The 12,929-nt window shown below is 43.7% G+C and overlaps 1 protein-coding gene across 1 annotated transcript in view; it reads left to right on the top strand.

Moving 5' to 3' along the window:
• Positions 1–12,929, top strand: part of STYXL2 (serine/threonine/tyrosine interacting like 2) — a 164,780-nt gene that overhangs the window by 109,330 nt on the left and 42,521 nt on the right. The window contains exon 6 of the mRNA XM_068266398.1: positions 11,258–12,924. Within this exon, the coding sequence (XP_068122499.1) occupies positions 11,258–12,924 (1,667 nt within the window). The remainder of the gene's footprint in view (positions 1–11,257; positions 12,925–12,929) is intronic.

Below are 12,929 nucleotides of genomic sequence, written 5' to 3'. Positions count from 1 at the left end.
TAGCAGATCCGCAAAACGCTAGCGGGTTTTGAAGCGTTTTTTCTTATTATTATGAAGCGTTTTGCTAGCATTTTGTGGTTTTGTGTAGTGTTTTTTACATAAAGTGAAGCGTTTTTGGTAGCGTTTTGTGTAGCAGATTACAGATATTGTTACAGTAAAGCTGTTACTGAACAGCTACTGTAACAAAAACGCCTGGAAAACAGCTCTGATCTGGCGTTTTATCAAGCGGTTTGCGTTTTTCCTATACTTAACATTGGAGGCAGGAACGCCTCCGAAATCCATAAAATGCTGCATCCCAGGAGTTTGCTCTTCAGCTAAAACCGACCCGCTCTGGTGTGCACCAGCCTATTGAAATACATTACCCAAGCGTTTCCTCAGCCGCAAGCGTTCCTAAAAACGCAACCGAACCGCTCTGATGTGCACTAGGCCTTAGAGAGCTGTATTCACAGTAAGGAAACAGTATGTTAAGGATTAGCACTATGCAATGCATATAAAGAGGTGTTCATTACCAACATAGCACCAATAAAAAGCTAATAAGATGGATGAAGGAGAGCCTGTAGTGGGCCCCTCTGCTCCAGGGGCCCTGGTGCGGTCGAGACCTCTGCACCCCCTATTGCTACGCCACTGCTTTGCTGTATGTTTCCAACTAGAATACTATGTATCACTGTATACACATGCCATTTACACACGTGTGTGTTTGTGTATAGACCACATAGGCTTGACGGTAGACCTGAGCTCAGTACAGCGGAGAGCCTCCGCCAGTCCCTCCGTCCTGCAGAGAGAGGCCCCTGTGTCCACACCGCGGATAAAAATACACCCGCGCTGCCTGACAGGCCTGGAAGCGGCCGATGAATCATCAGGGGTTTCAGCGTTATTTTAGGAGTAACAATAACAAGGGATAAAAATAAAAAAGGCAGTATAATAATACAATTTAGAGTCAGATGGTGGTTTTGGCCCCCTCCCGAATAGTTTATATTTAAGCCGGCACGGTGCCCCTCTCAGCTCACACCTATGAGTCTGTGCCGTCGCCGCGCGAGTCCCAATGAATAGAACTCCCAGAGCGAAACAAACCAAACTTTCTTCAGCCCACATAAAGTCTCCTTTATTGCACCTAAATTCTCCCAAAATGTGATTTAAAAATAAAGAAAAAGCTGCAATCTGCTGACCGAGTTTAAAGCCCAACTCCGACCACAGATGTGTCCCTAGTCCTCCGCAGGCACACAAATGTAGCTACACCACAGGGCCAGAGCTTCCATACGGCCAAACTGGGCAACTGCCTAGAACCCTGAGCTCCCCAGGTAAGATAATATGGGTCCCCAAGTTAGGGAATGTGGCAGGGGGTAGCAGCTAACAACAATCCAACAGGCCCCTATCAAACAGATCATCATGGGCCCCCTACACCACCATGCACACTCCCCACCCTCCCCCCTCCGTGGGGGGGGGGGGGGGCTATTAGGGTCACTGTGTAAAAATGTTTGCCTGCTCCTATTCCATTGGGTCTCCACTTCTCTTTCGGAGTCCAGGCAGTCTTACTCTGCTGCATGCATGTCATGTAATTGGGAGCCAGAGGGGGCAGCAAAGAGCAAGTGGCTGCTGGGACTCGGAGGAGGCCGAGTGTAGGTAAGTATATTTTCACTGTGCACTACTCTGCAAGTGGGTGAGGAGCAGGATGAGGATTGGGACCCCACAGCCCCTGGGCCCCCGTGCAATTGCCAGGGTTCATGGGTACTATTGTTATGCCCATGTGGCTATCACACCAACTTTACTGTCAGTAATAAAATGTAAAGGGACCCAAATATATTGTTGCTTAGGGCTCTCTAATTTATCTAAAATCCATCACTGGCACAATATTTGATATCGTCATCAGCAGGCTGCCCAAATAGTAACTTTTCGTGTTAAAAGAAGCTTCTGCCTTAAAAAATCCACTATTGTATCTGAAGCAGCGTAGTTGGAGGTTAAAGCAGACTCTGTGGGCGGGGTTCCTGCTTAGCATCCTCATTCATCAAGTAAAGAAGCATAACTCTCTAAAAAGATTGTCTTTACAGTTGCAGTAGGCTTAATTGCAAAAAATGGCTGGTGTGGCGGCTCCTGTTCAGTTACTGCACCTGAGAAGGTTTTTGGAAGTAGATCTTGAACCCTTGAAGGACCACTATCTGAAAAATTGTAAATTTTAAGATGCATGTGTACACATACTTGTAAGATGGACTCCAGAATAAGTCTTAGCACAAACAGCTGGATGGTGTAATGGTTAAGGGCTCTGCCTCTGACATAGAAGACCTGAGTTCGAATCTCGGCTCTGCCTGTTCAGTAAGCCAGCACCTATTCAGTAGGAGACCTTGGGCAAGTCTCCCTAACACTGCTACTGCCTATAGAGCGTGTCCTAGTGGCTGCAGCTCTGGCGCAGAAGAAAACGCAATATAAATGTTCTGTGTTTGTTTGTTTTGTTTTGCAACAACAACAAAAAATCAACAAGTGACCTGCATACACCCAGCGCTCAAAAAGCCAACGGGGTGCGTCTTACTTGTTAGATGCACATTAATTACTTTTGTCCTTCCTTCCTGTCACTTACACTATGCAGCAAAAGTATGACAGATCTGACAGGTTTTGGATCAGTCCATCTCCTTATGGGGTATTTTTATTGTCTCCTTTATTTTTTTATTGGTCCTTTAAATTTGTAAATTAAAGTTCCCACAGTAAGCCTACATCTGAGCAGCAGTACGGTTGTATTAGCAGCCTCAGGGCTACACCTTCCTTATCGTTCCTACGTTTCCATGTCCAATAAAAGCATGAGAATGATGACATCATCACATGCTGGCCATATGGGAAGGGCCCCTGGACTGTCAGGCTGTTGACCAATTTCACTCTACTCTCTCTCTCTGCAAGCTACAGAATGCTTTATTCACACCAACAAGAGATTGGCTGTCGTAGGCTCCACCTACTTTCCAGAATATTAATCCCAGTCACCCAGTGACCAACTGTGGCAAGTTTGAGAAGCCTGCCATTAACGGTGTAAGAATGGCTACAGTTTGCATTTTCTCATTGAAATCGAGGAATGAAAAAGGGAAACAAATAAATCAATACATTGCAAAGTTAGAAGTAGCGATAGGCGATAGGCTAAAAGGTTGTTGTTTTATAGATATACAAATGTGCAGAGGGAGATGCCCCTTTCTTGGCAGTTGGAAACAGCTGTTATTTCCCACAATGCAATAAGGCTCACAGACAGGAAACTGTCATGACCTAGGTCCGGACATCACACTGTGGGAGGGGTTTCACCACAATATCAGCCATACAGAGCCCCCTGATGATCTATTCAAGAAAACGTAAATATTTCTCATGGGAAAGGGGGTATGAGCTACTGATTGGGAAGAAGTTCAATCCTTGGTTACAGTTCCTCTTTAACCATTTCTGCCGCCTGGACGTGATCCTCACGTCCAGGCGGCTGCTCTGCTGAGGCGCCGCGCTTTGGCGTGCTCCCGTGTACCCCCCCCCCCCCCCCCCCCCCCCCCCGGTAGCCCTGGGATCAGTGAATGTTCCCGATCACCGATGTCCCCAGCAGAAAAACCGAAGCGCTCTTACTAGAGGCTTCAGTCTTTCTGCAAAAAAAAAGTGTCCCCGTCCTCCTTGTGCTTCCGGTGATCGAGAAGCACAAGGAGAAAAAAAATAAACTCACAAGCCATCTTGTGGCCAAATAGTAAAACTACAGCTACATATTTTTTACATTACAATTTACACATATAATAACATTAAAAATTAACTGTTTATTTCTCACACCAAAATATTACCCAAATAAAATGTTTAATGGAAAAAAAAATTACATTAAAAAAAAACAAAAACATAAATAGTTACCTAAGGGTCTGAACTTTTTAAATATGCATTTGAAGGGGGTATACTACGAACATTCTTTAAATAATAAGCTTGTAAATGGTGATGGACGCAAAACGGAAAAAATTCACCTTTATTTCCAAATAAAATATTGGCGCCATACATTTTGATAGGGACAAAATTTAAATGGTGTCATAACCGAGACAAACGGGCAAATAAAATACATAGGTTTTAATTATGGTAGCGTGGATTATTTTAATGCAAAAATGGACGAAAACTGAGAAATAATGAATTTTTTCCATTTTTTTTTCTTATTAATCCTGTTAAAATGCATTTATAAAAAAATAATTCGTAGCAAAATGTACCACCCAAAGAAAGCCTAATTAGTGGCGGAACAAACAAGATGTAGATCAATAAATTGTGATAAGTAGTGATAAAGTTATTAGCGAATGAATGGGAGGTGAAAATTGCTCTGATGCATAAGGTGAAAAATCCCCGCGGGCTGAAATGGTTAAGGCTTTCTAAAGTTCTTCTGTAAGCCAAAGAACTTGTTTAATGCATATCTATCAGATATTGGCCTACATTGAATTACCAAATACAGCAAGATGGCCGCCAGTTCACCACCACAATGTGCAGACATTGACATGCTATCTGCTTATCACACTGGAGCCAGCATGTTGCTAAGAGATGAACTCTGTCTCACTATTGGCCAGTCAGGATTGGCGCTTCAGTCTGGCGTTTGGGCTAGAGCATCCCTTTCTGAAAACTCTTTGTCTTAACCTTCCACAAAGATGTGCTCAACACACTTGAAGAATATATAAATCATCTCTTGTCAGAGGCCTGACCCATGTCCAGTGGAGCCTTAAAAATAGCATTCGTCCTTGTTCCAGGAAGCAGCTGTGCTGCCCAGAGCCCTGTGACAGGGAGATGGATAATAATGAGGCGAGAAAATGAAGGAAGAACATGGAGTCAACGCCACATCACATGATCCGTCACACATAATCCACACCGATTTGCATCAGGAATAATGGACCTTATTTATCAAAGCATCAACACTGGGCGAGTTCTTGCTTACCAAAGCAGCCACAGTCCCTGTTCATGTTCCTCTGCCGGTGCATGATGGGAAACAAAGAGAGAAAATTTGATTGGCTGTACTGGGCAGGAAGAACACATACCCCTTCCAGACAGCACGTTTAGGGAAATCACTAGCGATTTGAAGCCCTCCCTAAAAAAAACACTCTTCCAGCACTCCCAGGGTTCCAGGCCTGAGGGAGTCTTGTCCAAGGTCTCCTTACTGGATAGATGCTGAACAGGAAGAGCTAAGATTCGAACCCTGATCGCCCGTGTCAAAAGAAGAGCACATACACTTTTTACACATTTCAAAGCAAGCCTATCATCCAGCTTTGGGACCCTCGGGATGCTTCCTAAGTCCTCCTCGAGATTACTGATCCAGTGCTGGGACCGTCTGGAAGTTTGCGACCGCGCTCCCGTCCATGAATGAGCGCAGCCACACTGCGCAGCAGGATGCCTCACACCTGCACAGGACAACGGAGCCAATTGGGTTTTGGTCAATGAGATGCAAATAATTTAGAGTTGATACAGCATTATACAAATGTATGCAGCTTGAACATGACCCAATCAAATACTGCCAACGTAAAATTTGATTGGTCCATTTTCAAGCTGCACAAATGTGCATATAACATTTTCATAATCCTGCATCAACTCAATATTATTTGCATCTCATTGACCGTCAGTGCTTGCGAATTTTTGCCAAATCCATTTTCGCATCAATAATGGCATTTTTGATTTTGAAAAAAAAAAATCACAAACTTTTTACAAAATGTTTTTTGATGGCATTTTCACTCGAAAGTCAAATTTCACATTATTTTCAGGAAAATTAATGCAAAAAGCATATTGTCATTTTCACTCATCGCTGTTGACTATCCCTAGTAGAGATGTTGCGAACAGTTCCCGAACCGTTCGCCGGCGAACATCTCAGGATCTCTGGGCCTTCTACTACTTCCGGGTCGCTATGGTCCGGAGTAGTACGCCTGCGCTGGCCCGACAGTGCGCGTCCTAGATTGCGCTCCTGTTGCCGGGCACTTTCTGCGCATATGAGTGACGTCACGCTCATGCACAAAGAGTGCCCGGCAACAGGGCACTCTTTGTATATATATATATAGGACGCGCACCGCCGGGCCAGCGCAGGCGTACTACTCCGGGCCATAGCGACCCGGAAGTAGTAGAAGGCCCAGAGAGATTCGCCCGGCGAACGGTTCGGGCCATCTCTAATCCCTAGTCCCAGCATGGGACCGAAACTTGATAGCATTTCCTTTTACAATGTGTAAAAACATTCTTCTTTACATTTTTTAAAAATGATTTTCTCAAAAGCTGCAAGGTCATTTTGAAAAACATTTTTCACTTGTTTCTGGTTTGCCCGAACCTGTTTTTGCCATTTACGAGAAAAATGTTTACAACGATACGTTCGTAAAATTTGGAAAAACATGAAATTTATGAATTGATTATACAAGAAGAATTCGATTTGGAAATCATAATTCCGTATGATCGTAATTGTGAAATTTTAAGCAAATTAGCACATTTCAATCATTACTAATAAGCCGGCACAATAATTTAAAAAGTGCAAAGAGAACCTGCCGAGGTAAAGCTGGCTGGGAGGAATGGAGGATGTGTGGACCTTGCCAGCTTTACATATTTTGTCATTAAAATGTCCGATCCTATCTAGAGATGTTCAGCCAGATATTCATTTTTCTGACGGATGAAAATTTAATGCAAATTATATGCCATTTGGATCTGGGCCAATCAAATGTGGTTGCTGCAGGTTTGCACTGGCCCAGGACTAATTTGCATTAAATTTACATCTGTAGTCAGTTAGCATTTCATTTATCATGTCTCAACCCAGCTCCGCATAGATACAAAATACATAATGCAATATACTTGCCTTTCGATCAGGTGCTGCTTGTAAGGCTTTCTGCAGAGAATAAAATAATAAAGTACTGTCACCCTTCAAGTACAGCTAAAGTAATCCTGTTGGGGATGGGAACTCAAACTGGTGGTAAGGCAGCACACTGCGCAGGATGCCCACATAGGCGTCAATTCACCTAACCACATTCGGTACTGAAAACAGCTGATCTTACCGATCATTACTGCTCTGAGCTGTGAATTTCTGACCCGAGCCTGACTAGGGGGATAACCGCTAAGATGAAGGTTAAACGATGCCACCTGCCGTTACCCCATGGATATGAGTTGACTGGGCAATTTATATTTCCATGCAATGTGCCCCGTGGATAGTCTGTGGGCACTCAGACCCCAAGTCAGAGGGCAGAGAAACAAAGGAAAGTTATTAGTGAACACATCAGCTACCACCTGGGCCCCCTCATCTCCTCTCCAGGGCCCCATAGCAGCTGCTATAGCTATGGCTGCTATGGCTATTGCTGCGCCCCTGGTACTGGTTAAGGGCTCTGTCTTTGATATGGGAAACCAGGGTTCAAATCCCGGCTAGGGTCAGTAAGAAGTTCTTGGGCAAGCCTTCCTAACACTGGAAGTTGGCCTCTTGAGCGTGTGTCCCAGTGGCTGCAGATCAATTGTTATGGATAGAGTGCTTGTGGGATGAGTGCAATGCAAAACTTGCACTGTGACCCAAAGCTCCTTAACCCCCTTGGCGGTATGAAAAATACCGCCAGGGGGCAGCGCAGCAGTTTTTAAAAAAAAAAAATTTAAATCATGTAGCGAGCCCAGGGCTCGCTACATGATAGCCGCTGCTCAGCGGCATCCCCCCACCCTCTTCGATCGCCTTAGGCGATCTCCGATCAGGCGACGTCGGGACGTCATTGGGAGACCCGATGCACCCCTCGGCGCTGCCTGGCACTGATTGGCCAGGCAGCGCACGGGGTCTGGGGGGGGGGGGCCGCGCGCCGCACCGGATAGCGGCGATCGGGCGTGCGGCGGCGGCGATCGGGGTGCTGGCGCAGCTAGCAAAGTGCTAGCTGCGTCCCGCAAAAAAAAAATTATTTAAATCGGCCCAGCAGGGCCTGAGCGGCACCCTCCGGCGGCTTACCCCGTGTCACACACAGGGTTACCGCTAAGGAGGTTAAGCTCCTTAGCACTGCCACTGCCAGATAGATATTATTTTTTTTCCCTACACCAGTTTACTTGTGCCCCCACCCAGCACCCATCCCATATATAGCAGTCATCCCTGCTGTGTGCAACAGGCCCCCTTCTTCCATGTGTTAACCTCAAGAACAGCAATCCGATCTGTCATATATTGCAGCCCTCCTGTGCCATGTATAGTTCCTATGATTTGAAGCCCCACCCTTTCCTTGTGTGCGCCTCATTCTCAGCCTTCCTTTGCCTTTTGGGAGCCTCCACTTGTGTTTACAGCAAACCATTCTTCCATGCCTAGCTGCCTCTTGGAGAATTGCTTCCTTAGGCCTGTGTAGCCTTGTTAGAAATTCAGCCCTGCCCTGCCCTGCCCAGAAAGTGTGTAAACAAACCTCTGTCAGGGGAGTTACAGAGGCAGAGATAACCCTTTAGTGTCTGGAGCAAACTTCTAAAAATGTCCAAAGAGCAAGATGGCAGCCCTCTTGAAACCAAAACAGGTGATCTAGCAATTCTAGCTAGCAAGGTGAGATAATGCCGTGAACTTGTAAAATGACGTTATTTAGTTATGTAGCACATAGCTTAGCTGGAATCAAATAGAGTAAATTTACATCAGGTTTGCTTTAAACCTCAGTGTGTCCCTTAAAGGACACCTGAAGGGAGAGGTATATGTAGGCTGCAATATTTATTTCCTTTTAAACAATACGAGTTACCTGGCTTTCATGCATCAGTAGTGTCTGAACCACACACCTGAAACAAGCACAGGGCAAATGCAGTCAGGCTTCAGTCAGAAACCCCTGATCCACTGTCTGCTTGTTCAGGATCTATGGCTAAAAATACTAGATGTAGAGGATCATCAGGACAGCCAGGCAACTTGCATTGTTTAAAAGGACATAAACATGGCATCCTCCATATCCATACTGATCTTACTTCAGGAGTCCTTTAAAGCGGAATATAACCCTGCATTTCAACTTTGCTCTAAAATATTATTTACAGCATATTATATGCAAAAAGCATTTTTTTTTTTACTAGACCAGCATTGGAAGGGTTAAACACAGAGGTTTAAAGTTCCGTGGAGAGATATGCAGAAGTTCAGATAGATACATTCTATTTAGTTACATGTATCTATTGATAAATGTTACACACTCTTTGGCTGTCCTCCAAGCTCCTTCTCAGTGAGAAAGAGTGAGTCACATTCAACACTTAGATACATTTATGTAAACAAAATGTATCTATTTCAGCTTCGGATGCGTCTGCAGAAATCTCCGGGAACTTTAAAGCACTGTGTAACCCTTCCAATGCTGGTCTAGTAAAAAAAAATGCTGGTTGCATATAATATACTGTAAATAATGTTTTAGAGCAAAGTTGAAATGCAGGGTTATATTCCGCTTTAAGTCAGATAAAAGTTGTGGATTGGAAATCTGGCAATACCACCCACTGTACTGTACCATAACACATCTCTGCACCACTTCCGGCCAGAGAGCAGCTTCATCTAGAGTTAGGGTTCGTATAGACGTACGATAAAGATCGTTCGTTACGAACGATTCGTGACGTTTACACGATATTCAAATTAGACGGAAAAGATCGTTCGTAATGAACGATTGTGTACACACGTGAACGATATAAGTATAAAGTACTGAACGACGAACGATTAAAAAATGCGTGCGCAAACGGAAGTGACGTTATGACAGGCAATAAGAACATGCGTTATCGGACGATCTTTGTACACACTGCAACGATTGAACGATTATCTTTCGAAAAAATCCGCCGTGTTGGATCGGTCGGATTGAACGATAACGGTCGTTATCGTCCCAAAAAACGATCGTTGGAAAATTTGGAGCGCACGATTATCGGTCCAATTGTCGTTATCGTTCGTTTTTGAACGATCGTTATCGTACGTGTGTACTCAGCTTTAGATTCCACCAGCAAGTAGTATTTAGGAAATGCAATCCACTGCAGGGTTGCCTTAAAAGACCACTATCAGAAAAATCATAAAATTTCAAATACATGTAAACACATATAAATAAGAAGTACGTTCCTTCCGGAGTAAAATGAGCCATAAATTACTTTTCTCCTATGTTGCTGTCACTCACCTATGTTGCTCCTATGTTGCTGTCACTTACAGTAGGTAGTAGAAGTTTGACAGAACCAATAGGTTTTGGACTAGCCCATCTCCTTATTGGGGGTTCTCTGGGTTTTCTTTATCTTCAAAAGCACTTGACACGTCCATCTGCCAAAAAAGTGTGCAGGGAGGCTTGCCTTCATCTTTGTATAAATTATTTTCAGGGAGAATCTTTATAAAGAATAAAGGCCATGCTGAGAATCCCTCATGAAGAGATGGACTAGTCCAAAAGTTGTCAATTCTGTCAGATTTCTATCACCTACTGTGAGTGACAACAACATAGGAGAAAAGCAATTTGTGGTTCATTTTTCTCCGAAAGAAATACACTTCCTATTTGTATTTGTTTACGTGTATTTAAAATTGTTCACGATTGTGGTTCCTTTAACCACTTCGCATCCAGACCTTTTTTCCCACTTACGGACCAGAGCAGTTTTGACAGCTATGTCTTTAAGTAATCAGAAATAACTTTATCCCTACTTAGGACACAGAAATGAAATATACATTGTTTTTTTCAAGACAAACTAGGCTTTCATAGTATGTCATGTTTTCCCTCGAACAATTTTGTTTTCTATGAATTTCAATGGAAATACAAAGAAAAAAATAGAAAAAACATTTATTTCTCAGTTTTACCAATTCTAGTTTAAAAATAAAAAGTGCTACTGTAGATAAAAAACACAAATTTTGTTTGGCTATTCTTACTGCTTATCACAAAACTTAGATTATGTTCCGGTCACAATTTATGGTGAAGATATTTGATTCTGGAATAATACTACAGAGTGTATTTTACACTATGAACTGATAAAATTAAAGTATTTTAATGGTAAAAATCAATCTCATTAGCTCAGGAAACATATATTCCCATTCACCAATTAGTGCTGCATCAGATAGTGCCAGAAATGTGCACAGGAGCAAGCCCAATCCTGCACAGCACTGCTTCTGTACAAGTCTGTGACTTCATCTAAGCCTTAAGTCAGTAGATCTACTGAGGATGTAGATCTACTGACTTGTGTCTTAGATGAAGTCACAGAGGACGTATATCTACTGACTTGTGTCTTAGATTAAGTCACAGAGGACGTAAATCTACTGAGTTGTGGATAAAGTGGTTAAGATGTTTGTCAAAGTTATATTGTATATAGCCTGTGAACATTTATTTCTGCAGACTCCCATGCACTAACACTGTCCATCCTTTCTTCACAGGTAAAGTTCTGGTGAACAGTGAGATGGGGATGAGCAGATCCGCAATCTTGGTTTGTGCTTACTTGATGATTTTTCACCATAAGACGATTCTCGAAGCTTTGATGACATTACGCAAGAAAAGGGCCATCTACCCCAATGACGGCTTTATAAAACAGCTGCGAGAGCTCAATGAAAGTTTATTGGAAGAACGGGAGTACTTTGGGGGAGATGATGATGACGATGACAGTACCAGCCAAAGCTCTGTCATCCAGGCCAAGGCTCACTCGATAGTTGTAGAGGAAGAAGATGTAGAGAGTGTCATGAGTGCCAAGGCTCACTCTATCACAGTAGAAGAAGAAGACTCAACAAGCATCATGGGAAGTGCCATGAGCATGATGGGAAAGTCTAGCGTGGTCTCCAAACAGCCGACTCTCATCGATGAAGATGAAGAGGAAAAACTTTATGAAGAGTGGAGAAGAAAACAAGGGCTCCCACCAAAAGAAATACCAAAGAAAGAAACTGGAGAAGTTCCTGAACTCCCAGAAGGAGCAGATGGAGACTATGTCCAACAGATGGTCCATAACTGGCAGAAAGGCTGCAGCAAATTCCATTCACTTGATCTTGGAGATGATGTCAGTTCTCTGATGAGCGAAAGAAGATATTCACCGAGTGAAATGAGTGATGTGGACAGCGTAACTTCTCAAGAGATTCGCATGCTGAAGAAACAACTAGCAGCTAGTAGAATGAACAGAGGACGCACAGATTCCGTGTCGACAGAGAGTACGTGGGACATGTGGAATGAACGTCTCCAGGAAATCGAAAAGGAAGCCAAAACCAAAGCTGAGAAAGGAGAGAAATCCAGGGTCAAGGACATCGATGAAGAAAGCCTTTGCTCGGAAACAGGATCTCTCTTCAACTTTTGCAAGAAGAACAAGGATAAGCTCACCCCACTGGAGAGGTGGAAGATCAAAAGAATTCAGTTTGGTTACCACAAAAAGGACTCCGAGGCATCTGAGTCCCAAAATAAAGATGAGAATGGGAAGAAAGAAGATGATGAAACAAGCCAGTCGGAAGTGGATGTAACAGCTTACCAATCATGGAAATTAAAGCACCAAAAGAAAGTTGGCAACGAAAATAAAGAAGAAATTGTTGAACTTACCAAAGGAGAGGACAGCGCAGCTATTAAACGCAAACAAAGACGGGCAGAGATCCTAGAACGTTCTAAGCAGACTTTGGAAGAGAGTCAATCAATTTGCGGTTGGGATAACGAGAGCTCAATAAGTTCTTTCCCGCTAGCTGCACTCTTTGCCAGTGTACAATCAGCCAGTGGTTCTAATGATGCTGCATCTGTGTTGAGCATGCAGAGTAACAGGTCACGAGTGTCTCAGGCAAGGAGCTCTACAAGTCAGCTATCAGCTCCTGTAGCTCCTCCTCCGAATCTACCACCTGGGGCAGGAGATGCCATAGCAAGCATTCAAAACTGGATAGCAAATGTAGTAAGTGAAACCATAGCTCAGAAACAAAACGAGATCATGACGATGTCCCGGGCTCCTTCAGCCATGAGCATGGCTTCTGGAGACCTTGGGAGAAGACCAGATGATGACAGATCTTCAGTATTTGGGGCAGCCGGTGGTTCTTGTTTATCTGGTTCTGGGTGGCAACAGCGAGACTTTAAAAGCACAGACTCGGTGTT

This window comes from Hyperolius riggenbachi, chromosome 2 (genome assembly GCF_040937935.1).
Source record: "Hyperolius riggenbachi isolate aHypRig1 chromosome 2, aHypRig1.pri, whole genome shotgun sequence".
Taxonomy (NCBI): Eukaryota; Metazoa; Chordata; class Amphibia; order Anura; family Hyperoliidae; genus Hyperolius; species Hyperolius riggenbachi.
The sequence above is the reverse complement of the archived record's forward strand: the minus strand, read 5'-3'. Positions and strand labels throughout refer to the sequence as shown.